Genomic DNA, 21,861 nt, shown 5'->3' with positions numbered 1-21,861 from the left:
GAACTTTGAAATCAATTCTCTGACAGACAGGAAGCCAGTGTAAAGACTTCAGAGCTGGAGTGATGTGATCCACTCTCTCAGTGTAAAGACTTCAGAACTGGAGTGATGTGATCCACTCTCTCAGTGTAAAGACCTCAGAACTGGAGTGATGTGATCCACTCTCTCAGTGTAAAGACTTCAGAACTGGAGTGATGTGATCCACTCTCTTAGTGTTAGTGAGGACTCGAGCCGCAGCGTTCTGAATCAGCTGCAGCTTTCTAATGGATTTCTTAGTGAGACCTGTAAAGACACCGTTACAGTAGTCCAGTCTACTGAAGATAAAAGCATGGACAAGTTTTTCTAGATCCTGCTGTGACATTAGTCCTTTAATCCTAGATATGTTCTTCAGGTGATAGTAGGCGGACTTAGTAACTGTTTTAATGTGACTGTTGAAATTCAGCTCAGAGTCAAGGACTACACCTAGGTTTCTGGCGTTAGCTGTTGTTTTGAACATTGCTGACTGAAGCTCAGCACTGACTTTAGCTCGTTCCTCCTTTGTTCCAAAAACAATTACCTCGGTTTTGTCTTTGTTTAATTGGAGAAAGTTCTGAATCATCCAGTCATTGATTTGTTCGATGCACTTTCTCAGTGTTTGAATTGGAGCATAATCTCCTGGTGAAATGGTAATGTAAATGTGTGTATCATCTGCATAGCTATGGTAACTTGTTTTGTTGCTTTTCATTATCTGACCCAGTGGTAGTATGTTGGTGGATGTTAAAGAGAAGAGGCCCCAAGATGGAACCTTGAGGAACCCCTCATGTCATATTGGTCAGCTCTGATGTGTAGCTGCCTATAGAAACAAAGTGTTTCCTGTCCTTTAAGTAGGATTCAAACCGATTTACAACTGTTGCTGAAAGTCCCAACCAGTTTTCTATTTGGTCTAGCAGTATGTTGTGGTCAACAGTGTGAAATGCAGCGCTTAGATCTAATAATACTAACACTGAGATTCCGCCACTGTGTTTAAGTGGATGTCAAGACCTTAACAAGAGCAGTCTCAGTGCTGTGGTGCGGTCTAAAGCCTGACTGGAACACATCAAAACAGTTATTAGCATCCCAAAAATTACTCAGCTGTTTATGAACTACTTTTTCAATGATTTTATCTAGAAATGGGAGGTTTGATATGGGCCTGTAATTATTCATTGCTGAAGCATCTAAATTATTCTTCTTTAAGAGCGGTTTAATTATTGCAGTTTTCAGGGCCTGTGGAAATACACCCGAGTGAAGAGACCTGTTTACTATATGAAGTAGCTCTGAGGACATGCTATGAGAAACTGTTTTGAAAAAGCTTGTAGGTATAATATCAAGGCAGCAGGAGGAGGACTTCAGATGTTGAATAATGTCCTCTAGGTCTTTATCATTAATCTGATGGAATTGTGTCATGGTGTTTGAATTGATTTAAAGTCGACACAAGGACAACACATTTGCTGTACCTGATACGGAACACCGACTGCCTGTCTGATTTTCTGAATTTTGTCAGTGAAGAAGGAAGCAAATTCATTGCAGGCCCTGGTGGATTGAAATTCTGTTGCTACTGACACTGGGGGGTTTGTCAGTCCCTCAACGGTAGCAAACAAGGCACGTGAGTTGTTTGTGTTTTTGGCAATGATGTCAGAGAAGAAAGACTGTCGTGTCTTTTTTTATTCCAAATTATAAAAGCCAAGTCTTCCTTTATAGATTTCAAAGTGAACCTGGAGATTTGTATTTCTCCACCTGCGTTGAGCTTTTCTTTTTCTGTTCTCACGCTCATGGCCTTTCTCCATGGAGATATTTTTTTGCCACATACCTCCTTTACCTTAGTGGGAGTAATGGTATCTATGACATTTTTAATTTTTGAATTAAAAAGATTGACTAGCTCATTTACTGAGATATTAGTGAGGGCTAGTGTGGGAGAGAAATTCTGAACAAACATTTCCCTTGTGTTTTCAGAGAAGTGCCTTTTTGTGGTAATTTCTTTTCGAACATTTTTGTGAACAGAAATAGAGCTCTCAAAGAAAACACAGGAATGATCAGAGAGTGCAACATCAGTCACCGCAACCTCAGAGATGTTCAGACCCTTTGAGATGATTAAGTCTAGAGTGTGCCCCTTGTTGTGCGTCGGAACCGTTACATGCTGAGTCAGTCCATAGTTATCCAGAACACAGACCAGTTCTTTAGCCCCTCTGTCCTCGGGCTTGTCAACATGGATGTTAAAATCACCAACAATGACTACACGGTCAAAGTCAATACACATTATAGACAGCAGTTCAGCAAAGTCAGCAAAAAAGCTAGCACAGTATTTGGGGGGTCTGTAGATGTTTAGGAACATAGCTCGAGAGGAGCATTTCAGCTGAAGGGCCACATATTCAAAAGAAGGGAAGGTTCCATAAGAGGTCTGCTTGCATTGAAGGGAATCATTGAACAGAATAGCAACTCCACCCCCTTTCTTATGCATTCTAGCCTGACTCATAAAACTAAAGTTGGGAGGGGTTGATTCGATAAGAACAGCTGTGCTGTTATTTTGGTCTTTCAAAGTTGCATACTTTCGAAGTTTCAGTTAAAAACAGAAAATCCAGATTGTGCTTGGTGATACAATCATTGATTAAAAAGGCCTTTCTGCTAACGACCTGACGTTTAATAAAGAGTGTTTAAGCTTGTTGAATACACTATCAGTCGGATTTTGTGTGACAAACTGTGACTGACGTGGAATCGCAGCTAAATTTGATAAATTCACACTAACAGTTGAACACTTTCTGTTTCTTAGCTGATTCACCGTTCTTCATCTCTAACCTATCAACACAGATATAGGCAAAGCTATTGGCAGGCAGGGTCCCGGCTTGTCCTGGAAAGAGTTGAGAGTGCCATACGCCCTTGAGCCTGGACCAAGCACATATCAGTTAGAGCTTGTTGCCTTTTCTACACACACATCCTTATCAGGCTCCGGAGACAGCGGATGCGGTCTCGAAGGGGAAGGAGGTGGTGCACGTTTTGGTTTGGATGATTGTGGTATGCATGGTGATGAATACGGGGGAGCTGGTGCACCTGCTGCTTCCGTGATTGTAGTTGAGGGACGGGGGTCTGCTTGCAAATCTCGTAAACCATATTCAGGCAGGATTGTAGGCAGTCACTGAGCTGCTGGTTGGAGTAGTCTGGGCTCAGAAAGCTGGATGGCGGTTTGGGTGTTGAAGGGAGAGTATCCTCAAAGGTGTTGATAAGGGGGATAGGTGGCAGTCAATACCCCTCCTTTTGTCTCATAGGTCTCCCATAATAACGACTCTCCTCAGGCAGGTGCAGTGATAGGTCTTCAAGGCTTTCTATGCACTGTGTTGTGTCTTTCTCATGTTTTGATTCCTGTTCTTGCTTGTTCTTGGCATAGGGAGCAGATTGATGATGCAGGCAGTTGAATATGTTAGAAATAAAACAATTTACTCCTGACTTGTTCAGAAAAAGTCCATCTGCCTTAAAAAGATGTCTGCGGTCCCAGAAAAAGTTAAAATTGTCAATAAAATGGACAGAATGTTCAGTACAGGCAGTTGAGAGCCACGTGTTCAGTGCAAACAATCTGCTGAATCTCTCCACTCCTCTTCTGACTGGCAGTAGAGGGCCACTGATGAACACCTTAGCATTTAGAGAGCTGACAGTTTTCAAGAGACATCTAAGGTCTTCTTTCAGCCATTCGGACTGTTGTTTCACAACATCATTTGTTCCAATGTGCAGAACCACATTTTTCACAGTCGGGTGTTCAGCCCCAATATGCAGGATCCTTTTAGCCAAGTCAGAGTCCATATTCTTGGGAAAACAGAGAACTTTGGTGTTTTTTGGTGACTTTTTAAATGTCTTACAGCAGAGTGACCCACAATCAGAGTTTCAGGCCTAGTCGTTAGCTTTCCCTGTGGCCTTTTACTTTCCGAGTAACTTTTTGTTCTTACCCTGCTGTGTGAAGAAGACAGGTTATCCAGGTCATCAGAAAAAGATCTTGGGTTCTGTGTCAGTGGAGCATATCTGTTCTGAAGTGGCACGCTTGGTTGTTTAGGAGGATTGTTTGCAGTCCTACCTTTAGCAGCTGTCCACGGCTGTTTCCTAGTGTGAACTGGGGTTGAGGAGGCGCTCTTCTCTGATGTGATCTGTGTTTATCTTTGGGATAAAACGTTAGTTAGTTAGTTAGACAGTTAGTTAGTTAAATAGAAACTTAGTTAGTTAGTTAGACAGTTAGTTAGACAGTTAGTTAGTTAAATAGAAACTTAGTTAGTTAGATAAAAAGTTAGTCCGATAGATAGTTATTTAGTTAGTTAGTTAGTTTATTAGTTAATAAGTTAGTTAGATCGTTTGTTAATTAGTTAGATATGTAATTGGTTAGATAGTTACTTAGGTAGTGTGTAAGTTCAATAGAAAATAAGTTAGTTAAACATACAGTTATTTACTAAGTTAGTTAGCTAGATAGTTGGTTAGGTAATAAGTTGGTTAGATTGTTTGTTAATTAGAGAGAAATGTAATTAGTTAGATAGTTACTCAGATAGTGTGTATGTTAGATAGAAAATCAGTTAGTTAGTTAGATCGTTTTTTAATTAATTCGGAATGTAATTAGTTAGATAGTTACTTAAATAGTTAGTGTGTAAGTTAGATAGTAAATCAGTTAATTAAAAATAGAGTTAGTTACTAAGTTTGATAGTATGATGGTTTGCTGGTTAGTTAGTTGGTCAGTGGCTCTCATGGGGATCTCAGATTCCAGCAGCAGCTGTGGATGAGGGAAACATCATGAACAGGAAGTGATGAGTTCCTGTTATGAACAAGCTAACCATCTCGTAGGTCAGGCAGTCTCTGTGTGAGATCCAGTTTAGGGAAGTGCAATCTAATCATTTACAATAAAGGAACACAAATACAATTGATACAGCTCTATTTAGGTTTGTTGAAATAGGATGCAAATGGCTGAGTAATATATACATACACCCACACACCCTTATTAAAATAAGCCTTTTTTGATCCCTGGGGGGCAACTGTTGTAACGCAGGGACAGAAGTTAGCACAGATACATAGATACCAGTACTAAATAAAAGACATACTGTATGTGAAGGATTAAAAAGAAAGAGACAGATTGTCAGGCCATTACTTTTAAACAAAAGCTTTCCAAGGCACAAAGTAACTCTTTCTTTGGTATCACTACTTGTGTGCCAACTTTAACCCCTAAATGACTTTTTCTGTAATCCTGCTGACAGTCACACAAACTGTCAGCTGAAAAATGAACCTCCTTAGCAAAGATAAAGAGCGATCTGAGCTGATCCACGCTCGTCTGGGGACACAAAGACCCCCATTAGGCCTGTTAACCATTGTGTCTCTGTTCCTCCCTTCACAAAGGACAAGCACGCCCTGCTAGATGTGACACCCAAGGCAGTGGACACCCTGAACTATACCCAGTGGTACCCCATTGTCATTTTCTTCAACCCAGACAACAAGCATGGCATTAAGACCATGAGACAGAGGATCGCCCCCAACTCCAACCGCAGCGCCCGCAAACTCTACGAGCAGGCCGTGAAACTGAGGAAGACCTGCCCTCACTTGTTCACTGGTACAGTCTCACACACAGTCAGCTGTATTACAAGGGTTGGGAAGTAACAGTGTACATTTACTCAAGTACTTTACTGAATTACAATTTTGAGATACTTGAGTATTACCATTTTATGCTAGTTTGTACTTCTACTCCACTACAGTTCAGAGGTAAATGGTGTACTTTTACTCCACTACATGTGTTTAATCCCTTTAGTTACTTTACAGATCTGGATTAATGATGGTAAATATGATCAGCCCTTAAATCAGACTTTAGTTCACCTGGAGTAAATTCAGCAGCTACCCTGCAGTATACAAAGCCATTCAAACTAGCTGCACCTTTACCAGCTCTGAGAACACTTTAATGATCAATCATTATAAAACATATCAGAGATATTATTCTGAAATGGACCAATCAAACAATGACTACTTTTACTGTCGCTACTTTAAGTACATTTAGATGAGAGTACTTTCTACTTTCACTGGAGGAACATTTAGAATACAGGACTTTTACTGTCACAGAGTATTCCTACACTCTGGTACTTCTACTTTACTCAAGTACAAGATCTGTGTACTTCTACTTTTACTCAAGTACAAGATCTGAGTACTTCTACTTTTACTCAAGTACAAGATCACAGTACTTCTCCCACCTCTATGTATTACAGTAGTACTGCTGCAGCTCTAGTTGTATATGTGTCATTATTTGTGTGTGAATGCTGAGGTCGGATGGTTTTGTCATTCAGCCACCGTTGATCTGAACTCAGCCAACGACGCCTGGTATGGCAGCGTCAAAGACTCTATCAGAGAGCAGCAGATGCAGGCTGTGTGGGTTTCTGACGGCAAGGTAAGCACACACACGCACACACACACACACACACACACACACACACACACACACACACACACACACACACACACACACACACACACACACACACACACAGGCATACCTGTACTTCTGTCTTTGTGAGGACAGTCATTGACTAACCATGACCCTCTGCAGTGGCTCAATGAGGCTTCAACAACAAATGATATTGTATATCTCTCCTCAAACGACAACAAAATCCTGAGAAACAATTTCTTTACTTGATCAAAAAAGGAAAAAAAAGAGAAGCGATCTGTGGCTTCTGGCTTCCACTGAGAGGAAAAAAAACATATTCAATGGGACCCGGTCAGTCAATACACGTATATTTGTGGGAAACTTCATCAGAGCTACATTATGATGCTAACTGGAACCATCAAATGAAAGAGTTGTAATGTTAAAAGTCAAAGTAGTGAATATATCTAATGCATTGACGTATACAAAACACTGAAAAGCCAAGGAAATTCTAGTTTCAGTGTTTGCCTGCTTCCTGCCACTCGTCCACCAGCAGACTGACAGGAAATCCATCCCCTATTGATTTAAATTAAACCATAAATTGCTGCTGATCATCGATCTCCAGTGAAATGTTTAATTGTATATTGATTATTGTTTGTTTTGTATAGCCCTGATTGAATCCCGTACCTTTGGCATCGTCCAAGGATAAGGAGCCTCCTTTTTTCTCGTCAATGCCCACAGACGCGCACACGGACAAACACACCCCACTACGAAACAATCGAAGCTCCCCACACACAACACACACCCAACAATACAACACAAGGCATACTTACTTCTGTCGTGTGTGAGCAGTCATTGACGTCCATGCTCTGATGTTCAATTTGAGCATTTCAACAAAAATATTATATTTCTGCACATTGGACAATTTTTACTTGATCAAAAAGGAAACAAAATAGGAACGATCCTTCTGGTTCACGTTGTAGTGGTTTAAAAAACTTTATTCATGGACGTATCTACGTATGTTCTGTGAACTTCATAGGCTACATTATAGTCAACTGGATACCACTGGATGTTAATGTTAGTCCTAAGTAGTGATTTCACATTGCCAAATACCGTATGACATAATGAAGCAAAGAATTGCCTGACTGACCGTATACATTTTTTCATTTGACTGGCGAAAACCTGCTAATCTGTATTTAAGGCCAATGAAATTACAACTAGTGTTTGGAAACTTTTTGTTTAAGGTTTTGTCAACTTTTATTTGCATCGGATCCTTCAACGTCTATGTCCGGGTGTTTTTCTCTGGGGGAATAGCCAATCCTGAGATACATGCCCCTGGCGTTGGAAATCTAACCATGTATAAATCCAAAAAAAGAAAAGTCACAAATGAAACAGAAAGTTAAGTTCTACTTGTATACATTATTTTCCCTTCACTGCCAACAATGCTGGCTGCCTGTATACCTGATATACTGTGAGAAATTAGCAAAACACAAAACATGTCCTCTTGATAGACATTCCAGACCAAAAACACAGCATGTGCTGATTCTTATGTCATAATGGGTAACAATAGCAATATACTTTCATCATTTTGAATTTATTTAGTTATTTATCAGATGCAACAAACTATTTTTTTGTAGTATAATCATACAACACTTTATAAGCTTTGTTATAAAATATGTTAAGCGGATCCAGATAAAAGCGATTTTGTGGCAAAGAGGAGTGGGTGGACCCCTCCCCCAACCCTAATCTCAAATCTAAAATAAAGATTATAACCTAAACTATGAGTCTAAAGAGGACATTGAAGAAGTAAGAACCAGGGAAAATGTCCTCACTTTGAAGGTCTACAACTCAAATGGGTCCTCACAAAGATAGATATACAGGCACACCGACACATGCCTCTGCAGTGAACATCAGTCAGTGACATCAAGGTAATTAAAACCTCATTTAGTCATCACAATGCAATCAACATATCTTTGAAATGATCCTGATTTCATATAAAATGTTTGTGTTTAAAAATGTGGTTTTAGTGAAATCTAGACATGGCTTTAACCTCGGTCCTTTGTACAAATATGTAGAATGCAACATTTCAGTCTTACAGGACTGGAAAACCGACGTGGCAGCAGACAATTCTACCCTGATGCATATTTTACTTCTCAAATCAACATTTATTACTGTTCTTACATGCTAAACAACATAAATAATCTGCATGCAAAATCAAAAGAGACAAATGTCTAAGGGACTCTGGACCAATGATTTCCCTGTTGTTAGGCAGAATAAGTTTTATTTACAGTATATAGGACATTTCATTTTAAGCTGTAGCCACTGTGTAAATGTGAAAAATGTTGTACTTTTGCTCCACTGCATTTATTTAATCCCTTTAGTTTACAGATCTGGATTAATGATGGTAAATATAATGAACCCTTAAATCAGACTGTAGTTCACCTGGAGTAAATCAGCAGCTACCCTGCAGTATACAAAGCCATTCAAACTAGCTGCACCTTTACCAGCTCTGAGAACACTTTAATGATCACTAATTATAAAACATATCAGAGATATTATTCTGAAATGGACCAATCAAACAATGACTACTTTTACTGTCGCTACTTTAAGTACATTTAGATGAGAGTACTTTCTACTTTCACTGGAGGAACATTTAGAATGCAGGACTTTTACTGTGACAGAGTATTCCTACACTCTGGTACTTCTACTTTACTAAAGTACAAGTTCTGAGTACTTTTACTTTTACTCAAGATCTGAGTACTTCTACTACCTTTGACTGTAACAAAACTCAGCAACACAGACTACATCCTCCTCAAGGATCCTATTACAGCTTCAACACACACTGAGGCAGCATAACAGGACTGTTGTTACTTTGCATTAGTTGTAGCCCGGTGGCTCCTGAATGTACCTGTAGTTCCTCTTCAGTGGCAGTAGTCTGTAGTGGACCTTTTATCTTCCTGTCACCTGCATAGCAGCCACCTGTGTGTGCGCTGTGAGCATGCTCACTGTGTGTCTTCCTACTTCCTGCCAGTAGTGCTCTACAGCTCGGCTCTGTTTGTCTTTCTTTCTTCTCTCTTGTTCTCGTGCTCTCCGTCTGTCCATCCTTCCTTCCTGTGCACCCAAGATCCATCATGTGTCTCTTCTAGCTGGAGGCAGTAGAGAGTGATCTGGACTGCCAGGACGTGGAGCGCCTGTCCTTCCTGTCTGCCATGTCCGCCGACTACCTCAGCATGGACAGCCGGCTGACCTCTGACCTCGAAGACACCGCCGACGAGGGTGGGACCTACACTGACAACGAGCCCGACGTGGAGATGATGCACATCTCAGCCATCAGCCGCTCGTCTGAACCCGTCACAGCTGAGGAGGTCAGACACACAATCACAGATGAGAGGATAGTACTTGGCATATTTTAAAGATTACCTCATATTGTCATTCGACAACAATAAAGATCAGACCTGAACAAAGGCATATCGATATTTAACACCCACAGGAGTTCATTCAGTCACCTCCATGCTGTTGGACTTATTTCCCTTATTTACTTTTGAAAAAGTTGAAATAAGGGTTGCAGTACAACTTGAATGTACTTATACCTCGACTAGTATAGGTTTCAATGGGATTAAAATTTACTAATTTTTATATAGTGTCTTCTAACTTTTTGTGTGTTTCAGTGATGAACCGTCATGGCCTTCAAGGTATCCAGAGAATACCCTGGAACCCTCAGATAAAAATAAATGAAATCGAATTAATTATACACATAAAATGTAAATAAAATGAATGAATGAGAATCGTATCTGTGTTGTTGATCTGTAATGGTTCAGTGTTACGTTGATTTGTTTGTCTTTGTCTCGGTCCATGCACTACGCATTTGAGTGGTTTTGTGTTAGAAAAAAAATGCAACCAATCAGATATTTTTCTGGGTTTCTGGGAAAAATATCCTTCAACCGGGGTATTCTATATCCTTGATAGAAAGCCCTGGCCCGTTCGGAATGACGATTTGATCAACCAATCAAATATTGATTTGTAGCCAATGGGCGTATTCTTCCAGATTTTCCCACGGTTCCAGGGTATCCTAGAAGACCCGTTAGTTCACTGGCTCGAAACAGAGGATCTAGCTAAGTGCTACATAGCTATTCACGAAGTTTTTATTTTACGCTGAAATGGCAACAGGTGAAGATGATGTTGTCGCAGAATTGTTGTTAGTACGCTTTTCAAGACAACCATTCAGTGAAAAGATGGACATTTAAAAAAAAGGTTAGAATGCTTTATGATAAACCAACCTATTACTACAAAAATAATATAATATATAAAAAAATAAACAAACAAAGGATACAACATAGAAACAGGATATCTGATGTCGCTCATATTCATGGAACTCAAACATATTCCGTAGAATGGATATTTCCCTCGGAAGGATCAGCTGCAGCTGTCAGCTGATCAGGGGTCTGTACCTGCAGCATGATTTCAGGCTTGGTAGTTAACATTTGGGATTCAAAGTGAGCACTGACCTAAATACAGTGCTGGAGTAAACGCTACTATCCCCCTCTGCCCATCATCAGACACTCCTTAGCCCCGGCTAACAGGACAAATAGCCTCACAGCTCAAATGTTTAGCTGAGATCATTCTTAATCATTGTCCCTAAACAAATGACATGCTTTTCATCAACATAGTCATGCTTTGATCTTCTTTTTCTCTTTGTATCTTCAGCTCTACCTAACTGTGTTGGGATGGTGTTAAGGGCTTTATGATGACATATATGTGTTGCCCATAGTATGCTGCTGCCATCTGCAGTGCAGACAGGAGAATACAGCTCCAGTAGCTTCTGTACAGCTGTCCCATAGTTAACCAGTGAGTTAAAGATCTGTCCCATCAATGTAATGCATTCTCTATGGTACTGTAGTTATGTATCCACAGTTATTATGAACACACAAGTAATAAATACACCAAATTAGCAACAAAAATCTTAAAGGTCCCCTACTCTTCTTCATCAATATATTATTGGTCTCTGTGACATCACAAAGTGGCCAAATCTGATCAGCGGATTTTCAGACAGGTTTCCTTATAGATGGATCAGGACAAAAAGAGAGGGGTCTTTTCTCCTGAAACTTTCAGAATCTCTGAAAACAGAGGAGGCACATATTTCTGTATAAAAGACATCAAGAAGTGGATTTTGCATAATAGGACACATTTTAATAAATCTTTTTTTTTTATGACTTCTTCTGTGTGTGTGTGTGTGTGTGTGTGTGTGTGTGTGTGTGTGTGTGTGTGTGTGTGTGTGTGTGTGTGTGTGTGTGTGTGTGTGTGTGTGTGTGTGTGTGTGTGTGTGTGTGTGTGTGTGTGTGTGTGAGTGTAGATCTTGCGCAGGTACAGTCCAGACATCAGGAGTCGCTTAAGGAAAATGAGCAGCCGTGAAGTCCTCAGCAGGTCCAGCCCCCCACCTGTCTTCTCACCAGACGGCAAGGTGAGGACTCACACAGTATGTCTGCACACAGGTTTTTCCAGAGGTGTGGGAACCTCAGGAAAAACTGCTTCTGCGTCCCTAAGCAATGCATCCAACTGTGAGGATAAGAAGATACTTTCTTTCTTTGGGTTTTGGACTGTTGGTCAGACAAGACATTTGAGCTATTTATTGGACAATAACTGGATTAATCACTTATCCGGGTGTATCATGAGGTGTAAAATCAGATAGTGACATCACTATGTGACACTTGTGCCTTTATTGGCTAGTGTTCCAACACCTTGTATGTTTTAGGCTAAGGGGTGAGATATCTCTATGCATTTAACCAGATCACAACCAAGGTGGCCAGCTAACCAATCAGAGCAGACTGGGCTCTGGTTTCAGACATAGGGTGGAAAGAGGAGCTGCAGCGCAGGCTGTATGAGAAAATAAAAACCTTTTTCAACATTAAAGCATGGAGACATGTCCCAGTAGAGGCACAAAATACAAATATGAATCTGAACATGTAGTCTAATATGTCCTCTTTATTTATTTGTTTATTTATTCCACACATGGCAATTATTTTAAAACAAAACATGTGCACTACACAAAATCTTATTTTACCTGTTTTTTAAATTACAAAAAAATGAAATAACCTTTAAAAAAAAAAGTTGTTTTGAATATTTTCATCAGCAACCACTGTGTGTCGCACAAGCTGTTCCACAAAGTGAAATGAAACATCCTGTCTATTATCACCAGCAGCAGTAGAGTCTTTTTAGCTGCTAACATTGTAAAGGCTGTTGTGTTGTTTTTCTCCTGTGTATTAATGTAAATTAGCTTTACTGAAGTAATTTAAAGGCCGGGAGATCTGGCCTACACAATCTGATGTGTTGTTAACCTTAGTATGTGTACACAATGATGTGCTAAATGTCTGCTTAAGTAGTTAGACTACTGTTTACTGGAATGCTGTTTTTTTTTTAACAAGAAATACAAATATATGAAAAGGTAAATCATATCAGAATATCTCAATCTATCTGGAGACTATGTTGGCCGTATGTTATATTGTAAAGGGGCAGCATTGGACAGAAGATAACATGTCAGCTATAGCTTACCTTAGCTCTGCCCCCTAGTGGCCAAAACCAATACTTGAATGCAGAGTAAAACTAATGGTTAAAACATGTGTAAAGATATCAAAGTAAATTGGATAACTTGAAACAGGAAGAGTTCAGAGCTGCCTCTAAATTGAAACTAATTTAAGGAGGACTCATATCACACTGGGTACAATACTGAGCGTCCTATGATTTCAAATGTTTTATTGTGGAGGGGTCAAAACAATGATGTACTGTAAGAGAACTTTAACACTTCCATTTCACAAAAACAAATGTTTTATTTGAAGGATAAAAGATAATGTTTTTTACAAGCAAACGGTAACTATGGACACCTCTAGCAACTGTGACTAACCTCCGCATGCACCCTGGCAGCTCTTTACCTCCATCGAAAGGAACAAACTGCCCTTCCCTTTGAGGAACGGCCTGATCTGGAGAGTGCACTCTCACTGCTGCTCAGAGTCCTCCGACGTCAGCTCATTGGACCAGATGGGTACCCAGAATTCCCCTCACTTATTGGTACATGGTGGTGGGCTTGTGTTTAGCAGTAGTGCTCATGTTTTCATTCCAACGACACATCTCAGCATGAATCTCTATTGCAGGTAGACAGTAAATGTTGTTGAGGACCTGCAGTTGGAATGAAAACATGTTCTCTTTATCTGTCTCATTAGTTCTTTCCCTTCTAGGCAACGTGTTGTGTACTTAGGTTTTGACGTTTTGACAACCAAGGCTACCACTGAAGCAGACCTGCTAGTTTATTATATTTGAATATCATTTGTGGAATATTAAAGAGACCCTATTCTTTTATTTTGCAAAGGCGAAAATCCCCGCGTTCCCTCCAGAGGGAATCCCCCCCTTCCTGAAACACCTACATTGGACATACTGACATCATTATGTTACACTTGTGATTCTATTGGCTAGCGCTTTAACACATTGCACGTGATAGGCTAAGGGGTGGGAAATTTCAAACACATCACTAAGCGGTTTACCAATCAGAACAGAGCCGGCAAGCTAACAAATCAGAGCAGACTGGACTCTGGTTTCAGACAGAGGTTGAAAAGAGGTGCTGAACAGGCAGTATGAAAAAAATAAAGAGCTTTTTGAACATTAAAGCCTGGAGACATGACACAGTAGAGACACTACATGCAAATATGAAACTGGAGATGAGCATGTCCTCTTTAAAAGGTTGTAAATTTTTTAGTGAATGTTTTTATCCATCGAGAAAGAACCAAAAAAAGATTATAGTAAAATAACATATAGATGACATGAAGTGTTTTGTTTCCACTGTTCTCTATGGGGACACATTTCTCCACCCTTAAAGGACACTGCACTTCTGTTTGCATCCTACATTATGGGTCAGATTTCTCCCAGGTGACATGGAATAGATGTCTAAACCACGCAGGAGTTCATCAAGGCTCAGTCCTTGGCCCTTTATTCTTCTGTCCCACTACATAAAGGATGCACTTGTACTTCTGTGTGGCTTCTCCTAGCTATGTAGACTGCTTTTCTTGTCATCTGAAACGGTCATCTCTCCTTGCCTAGTTGACGTCCCGTAGCTGTTGTCTAGACATTCCCCGAAGCTCAATATGAACATGTTTTTTTATCCTGTCCAAAACCATTGAAGTTTATTAAGAACATTGCTTATATTATTGAGTGCCTCTAGTCTCAGTATGGAGCTACCTGGCTGCATTATGGGGTTTCTGTTTAGTTTCTGTTGCCTTTTAAAGTCTGATTTTTACCCCAACTAACTGTGAGTATCTGCTCGGCTCTAATGCTTTTTCTCCAGGTGAAACTGTCTCTGAGGGACGATCCGGCCCTCCTATCAGGATCAACCAACCCACACCATCACCACCGTCAACACCACCCTCCACCCCCCAGCTCCAGCAGAAGTTACGATTCTCCCTCCAGCAGCAGCCCGGCCAGCAGCAACAACGACCCCCCACCACTCATCCCCCGTTCCGCACCTTCCTCTGGCCCACTGCCCCTGCCTCCGGCTCACCACTTTAACTCCTGCAGCAAAATGTGGCCTGTGAGAGTGCCTCAAACCCCCGCCGTGCACAAGCCCAGCAGTTGTGGGGGCACAGCAGAGGCTACAGTCCACTCCCCCGGGGCTCTGCCCAGTGCACTGGTGGCAGCCTGCAGGCAGCAGGAGGAGGCGAGGGAGAGCCCTGGGGAGGATCCGTCCCTCAGGTCCTTCTCAGGGAAGATCAAGGCCTTCGAAAAGATGGATCACTTCGCCCGGGCCCACAGGATCCTGGAACTTCAGGAGGCGCAGAATGCCAGGGTGGGCATAGCTCTTTGTTCCTATTGGCCATCTGTAGTATCAGGAGGTGAATTACACACAAGGGAGGTCAGGCGGATCTATCCGAATCACAGGACAATCACAATACCAATTAAACGTTGGTAAAAACAAAAACGTTGCTTGATGAAAATATATCACCAACTGGAGAGCAAGTGCAGACCAATTAGATCAGTGGAGCAATAATGTGCTGAGAAAAAGGCGATGTAATGAAGTAATAAAACGTTCGCTAAGGTGTGGAACATAATTACAGATTTCATCAAAAGAGTATTCCACGACAGAGCCCTCAAAGCCTCAAAAGACAATATCCTTAATTCTAGGCAGATTTGTCTTTGGTACAACATATTAATGTTTTCATTTTAAACGTGTCATCTTCAGACTCACCTGGGCAGTGTTTTATACAAATTATTCATTTAGTAATTTCAACATAATCCTTTAACCCTTCTAAGAAGGTATTTATGTTGTGTTGAATGTATTTGTGTTATAGTAATAATGAAGACATTGTCAGTTTATGATTTTAATACACAAGTATTTTAGTTTTGTTATGAAAAGTTTGTCGCAAAAAAGTTCTCAAAAGTAACATCATAAAAATCTTGTATATCACCTTTCAAAACTGAGTTACATAGTCTTTTGAACAAAACACACAAGCAAATAGTTAATGGCTTTTATAGTGTAAAAGTAGGCTACATTTTATTTACCAAAGAAAAATATACTGAAGACATTATTTTATGAATATCACTCATGTATCGTGTAATTATAATTACACTTCTCATCATGAATAGATCTGTATTTATATTTACTATATTTCTTATATTCTATTATAATAATACAATATTATTTCATGAAACCCAAGGACACGGTACAATGCATTACCCAAGAAAAGATCTGATCTGAAGATCTGAGTATTGAGGTGGGATTTGATTTTAGTGATGTCTTTTCTCTGACTATTTCAGTAAAGTTGTTTTGTATGTAGCCCTCCCAACCACTTAGCTCAGGACAGGTTAAATAAACCATGACCGTACTACGAGCATGGGAGGAGCTGTGGTGGGATCTACTATAAGCTCTCCTATCTAGGGTTCTCACTTTGGTCGCTATAAGCCCTCAAGTAGCACGGTGATAGACCGTAGCTATACTGCAACATAATAAATCTCCCATGCAACTCCAAATATCAGCTCTAGAGCCCCCACTCTGATTACCATCAGAGAAATATTCCATTAACAGAAATACCCGAACTGTACCTGAAATGATTGTCAATCTGTACACACTTTACTTTCATAACATGTCAACTTAATAACCACAACACATATTCCACGACTCGGTTCAAAACAAAAGAAATTACATTACCCGGGATTTTAGTCAGTTATGGTACACTTGTTGGCGCGCTAGATGGAGCTCATATTCCCTCCACACGGCCAGGGGCGCAGATAGCGTGTACGTCGTGGGGGTTCTGACGTACACAGATTCGAACGACCTTCAATCCGTCCCCCTCACTTTTATTTGGAAAAAAAAAATCAGCTTTCTGTCTTTGCATAAGGCGAACCTCTCAGACAATCAAAAGACTAATTTACTGCTTTGCAACAACTCACATAAAACAGTCAGATCAAAGACGGATCTTCGTTTTCAGAGATTCTAAAAGTTATCTTTCTGGCGTTGTCTCACGCCTGGTTTCCATGGTTACCCAGAACGAGTATGACAGGCATCAGTGAGACACCTCCTAATTCAGGACCCCATAACACATGCAGGATGAGGCCAGCCAAACCTAAGAAGCAGAAAACTATTGCATCGTTTTTTTTAAAAGCATCAACTGTAAGTAAACTGTGCATTACGGTATCATATCACCTTGCATTTTTTTGGTTGTCTGTTCGGAGTAATGTCGCCGTTTAAGAAAAACTGTATGGAGTAGGCCTAGAGACAGACAGTGAGAACGTAGAGGAAGAGAAGTGCCAATTTCACAAGGGGAGGGAATCAACCTTTATGCATTTATTTATTTATTTATTATCAGTTTAATCGGCCATTGCAACTTTCTGGAGTTGTTGGGGGTCTTTTGGAAATGTGTACTTGAATCTGTGATGGTGTATCTAATGGTGTAGGCTTAGCCTAAGTTGTTACAGGTTGAATCATGAGAAAAACGAACTTTAGAGCTAGACAAATGCCACTGTAGTGGCGCTAACGTGATCATTTTAAACTATAAACAGTAATTTTAATTACTAACACTCAGTCAGATATCATGACAGATATTAACTGAAATGGACATGGTAATATTCAATCATTTAGACTGACGCAATGTGTTCAATTTAAGGTGAATCAGTGTTGGCGTTTAGCAGATCCCCATTGAACCTCCATTGAACTTGAATGACTGAGCCTGTTAGCTTGCTATCTTACCAGACACAGTACATTATTTTTTGTCCAGAATCGAACTTTGTAGGCATTACTAACCATTATAGACAAAAGTGCACTACACAAAATTACATATATTTTATTATTTTGAAGCTTATGAAAATAAAATGCTTGTAGGCTACTATGATGCTGGTTGACACACTCATTTATACAGACAGGAAGTTTGCCTCCCATAGCAACACATTATGTTGGCATACTTATAGAATCTTACAATCTCTTGTAGAGATATGCCGTCTGGGACCGGTAGCCTCTGTGGTAGCTTGTATGTCCACGTTAAGTTACTGTTAATGGTGCTAATGCCTTAAAGCAGTTATAATGTTTATAGTATATTAAAATGTTATCATGGTCCTGGCCTGCAGGTAGTTCCTGAAGATGGCAGTGAGAGAGGTGAAACTGAAAGTGATCCACCACTGGAGGGTAGCAGCAGTGGTAGTGCATTAGGCCTACAGCTGGAAGAGGCAGAAGGAAGAGAGGGAGAAGAGGGAGGGACAGAAGAAGGAGAGAGAGGAGGAGGGTCAGAAGAAGGATGGACAGGAGACGAGATGGCAAGGCCAGAGGCAGATGTAGGAAAGGGAGAGGAGGTTGACATGATTAGTACATATACGAAACCAAATCAACCTGACCCTAAATTTGTGAAAAAACAAGTGATGAAGGACCGTACTCTGTCATTCCAGAAAGCATGGTATGAAAAGCATCCCTGGCTGCATGTCAATCCTGGCATCGATGGTGTTCTGTGTTTTCAGTGCTCTAAATATTACAGAAGTGCAAAACCAGCTCAAGCCAAGAGCATAGACCCAGCTTTTGTAAACTCCGGCTTTAGAAACTGGAGAAAAGCCCTGGAAAGATTCTCCATCCACGAAAAATCAGCTGGTCACAAAGTGGCTGTCACAACAGCTGCATATGAAAGTAAACCTATAACCACACAATTGAGCAGTGCAGTCAGTGCGCAACAGGCAGAAAGCAGAGAAAGCCTGTTAAAAATAATAGGGGGTGTTATGCACCTGGCAAGGCAGGGGATGGCCTTTAGGGGGCATGAACATCATGAAGGCAACTTTAACCAGCTCCTGAAATACAAAGCTGAGGGGGATCCAGCTTTTACAAGATGGTTGTCTGGAAAGAGGGGAGTGCACACATCTTGGGATTGCCAAAATGAGATGTTAGATTTGATGAGTACATCAATCATCAGGGAAATTGCACATGAGATACAGTCCCTCCCAGTTTTACAGTATGCCATCATAATGGATGGGACAAGGGATATCTCAGGCGTGGAGCAGGAGGCCCTGTGTCTACGTTATGTTGACAAAGATTTGATGGTGCATGAAGAGTTCATTGGTTGTATGAGACAACTTCAACAACAGGCGAAAATCTTGCCAAAATCATTTTGGATGTGCTGTTGAGATTAAATCTGCCAATATCGAGCCTTAGAGGTCAGGCATACGATGGTGCTTCAAATATGTCTGGCAAATATGCAGGCGCCCAAGCAGTCATCCAAAGAAGCCAGCCATTAGCACCATATATCCATTGTGTGCACACTGTGTAAATTTAGTCACACAGCGAGCTATGCACAACACCCCCCTTCATCGAAATGCCCTTGACTGGATCCATGACCTTGGCCCCATTTTGGGTCAGTCTGGCAAACTGAAGACAAATTCAAACCCCATTGCCGCATCTGAAGGAGAAGGGCCAGTGGCAGTCCTATCGCCTTCTGCCCAGTGCAAGGTGGCAGTCCGCACAGCTGCATGACGTGCTGTGGGAATTGCCACAGGCTTCAGATCACCGATCAAGCTTCGAAAATATCACTTCGCGCAAGATCTGGAACCTCAGGAGGCGCAAATGGCAGGGTGGTACTCGTGTCTATGTGGCCTTAGATGTATCAGGGAGGGAATTACCCAGGGTGAGGCGATCTATCAAATCCAGAAAACACCAACATTAAAGTGGTAAAATCCGTCTGCTCTGTTGAAAAGATTTAAGATCCAAGGAGAGAAGTCAGACCACTGGAGCAAGTGCTTAAGAAAGGGGAATGGTATAAACGTCTCGCTAGTTAAGCATTTACCAGTTTCACACAAAGGCCCCTAAGAGCTCATGCCAAAGAAATCCTGCATCAGGCCCAGATTTGCTGTGGTACACAGAGTGAGTTTTCATTTGAAAGTGATACATCAACTACCTGGCAGTGTTTATGCAGCCGAAATATCATTAAGTAATTAAACATTCCTTACCCCTTCTAAGAAGGTATTTATGATGGTGAATGGTATTGTGAAGAATATGAAGCCCCATGTCGTTAGATTTTGAATCCAAATTTAGTTTGTTTATGAAAAGTTAAAATTCCAAAAACATGCATAATCTTGTCATCAGCCCTCAAAAGCATGCAGTTAACTAGTCTTTTGACAAAAACATGCCATAGTTAATGGCTTTGCTGAGTGCTGAGGCAATGAGTTTCCAAGAATATCTGAGCATTTAATACACTCATGTTGCGTTTAATTACACTCCATCAAGTGAATGAATCTGTTTTCATATCTAATTCTTACCATAGAGCTACAAATTAATGAACAAGACATGTCACAAGATATCAAGAAAGATCGCTGAGATGAGTAGGGGAGATTTTGTGATGTCTTTACTTGAATTCTAGTTGTTTTGCATTGAGCCCAACATTGAACTCAGGCAGATTTACTTTTAAACCATGACTGTATAAGATGGGTATGAGCTGTGGTTGGTACTACATAAGAGCTTTTCTAGTTCACTTTGTTTTACAGCCGCTCGTGCGGATGTGAACGTAGCTAATGCACATTAAATCTTATCAATAAAACAGTCTAGTTGCCCATACTCTATTCCATCTAGAGGAATATTGAACAGTACCAACTGTACTTTTTGCAATGATTGGCAAATAGTCTTATTTATTACATGTATACGCCTTGAAGCCACACAACATATTCTTCGCACCGTCAAACAAGAATTATTGGGGGATTTGAGGTCGTTTGGTACACTTGTTGCCCCTAGTTGAAGACCTATACCACACGGCCGATCCATAGACGTATCTCCTAACTTAGCCGTTGCTACAGAAATAGGAAATATGACAACTTAACGAATAACTGACACTGAATGTACTCTTCTTGTAACTTAGTGGTGACGAAACAAAACAACATGCCAATACACATATGTATAACCCTTTCCATTTCTTTATAAATGAAAATGTAAACAGAAATTAGTAGGGCACTACATGCAGAAACTGCACTTTGGATCCCAGTCACAACCAGCTAATACACTGATCTGTGTTTGCAGTTGGAAATCGCTCAGAAGCACCCCGACATCTACGCCGTTCCTCTGAAGACGGCAAAGCTGGAGCACAGCCGCCCTCAGCCCATCGGGTAGGCTCACTACTGCCATACGATTCCGCTGTGAGTGACCCTCAGCGGCTCGGAGTAACCTCCCATCTTAGGCTTGCATTGTTAGGGAAATACATAATAGTAACCTATCGCAATATAAAGTATTGTATCCTGATTACTTTCCATTACTTTTGGATTACCTCAATATCAAATGCTATGCAAATAAATACAAGAGAAAAGAAACATCAATAAATGGCTTTAACTTTAAGTTTACCCAATTCAATAAAAATATTGATTTGCCAATATATAATCCACTGGTAGTTAATCAAGTTATCTATTTAATATATAATATTATATGGGTGTTAAATGAAATTGAGCCTACCTTGTAAGGTATCACAGAATACCGTCATTATAATTTAAGTTTAAGAATAGGAAATCAAAATGTCCTTGCAGCTTCTACAGCATGATGTGTTGGCCCGCTTTAGAGAGTTACTTTAAAAGTATACAATTACTAGTTACCTGTAAAAAATGAAATCTGATACATCATTTAAGTATAACATTATAAAAGTATGGTAATAGATCACTTTCCGTTAGTTTGGATTACCTCAATATCAAATGCAATGCAAATAAATACAAGAGAAACAAAGTATCAATAAAGGGCTTTAGTTTTCAGTGTATTATGAAAGACAACAGAACAATGTGACGTTAGAAAATAAGGAAACCACGATACTTAGGAGCATAAGTCCTCTTAAATTATAGGCCTTCATAATAGTATAGTTTACAAATGCTGTATTGTTTAATTGCTTAATGAAAACCAAAAAGAAACATTCTGGCAGTACGTCTATCTATAATACAGCTCCGGAAAAAATTAAGAGACCACTTCAGGTTTATCAGTTTCTCTGGTTTTACTATTTATAGATATGTCTTCGAGT

General features: G+C 40.4%; 1 protein-coding gene across 5 annotated transcripts in view; it reads left to right on the top strand.

Annotated features, from left to right (window-relative positions):
- The window catches only part of LOC134873755 (tight junction protein ZO-2-like), a 90,716-nt gene that overhangs the window by 64,965 nt on the left and 3,890 nt on the right, over nt 1-21,861 (top strand). For 2 of the 5 annotated variants that reach the window (XM_063897583.1, XM_063897584.1), the window contains 7 exons: nt 5,368-5,578; nt 6,300-6,400; nt 9,520-9,738; nt 11,724-11,831; nt 13,289-13,432; nt 14,700-15,197; nt 20,886-20,971. In XM_063897583.1, coding sequence (XP_063753653.1) covers nt 5,368-5,578; nt 6,300-6,400; nt 9,520-9,738; nt 11,724-11,831; nt 13,289-13,432; nt 14,700-15,197; nt 20,886-20,971 — 1,367 coding nt within the window. Of the gene's footprint in view, nt 1-5,367; nt 5,579-6,299; nt 6,401-9,519; nt 9,739-11,723; nt 11,832-13,288; nt 13,433-14,699; nt 15,198-20,885; nt 21,002-21,861 lie in introns of those variants that run through there. The other 3 variants (XM_063897585.1, XM_063897586.1, XM_063897587.1) reach the window with 3 other exon arrangements.

Source organism: Eleginops maclovinus, chromosome 12 (assembly GCF_036324505.1).
Source record: "Eleginops maclovinus isolate JMC-PN-2008 ecotype Puerto Natales chromosome 12, JC_Emac_rtc_rv5, whole genome shotgun sequence".
NCBI lineage: Eukaryota > Metazoa > Chordata > Actinopteri > Perciformes > Eleginopidae > Eleginops > Eleginops maclovinus.
The sequence above is the reverse complement of the archived record's forward strand: the minus strand, read 5'-3'. Positions and strand labels throughout refer to the sequence as shown.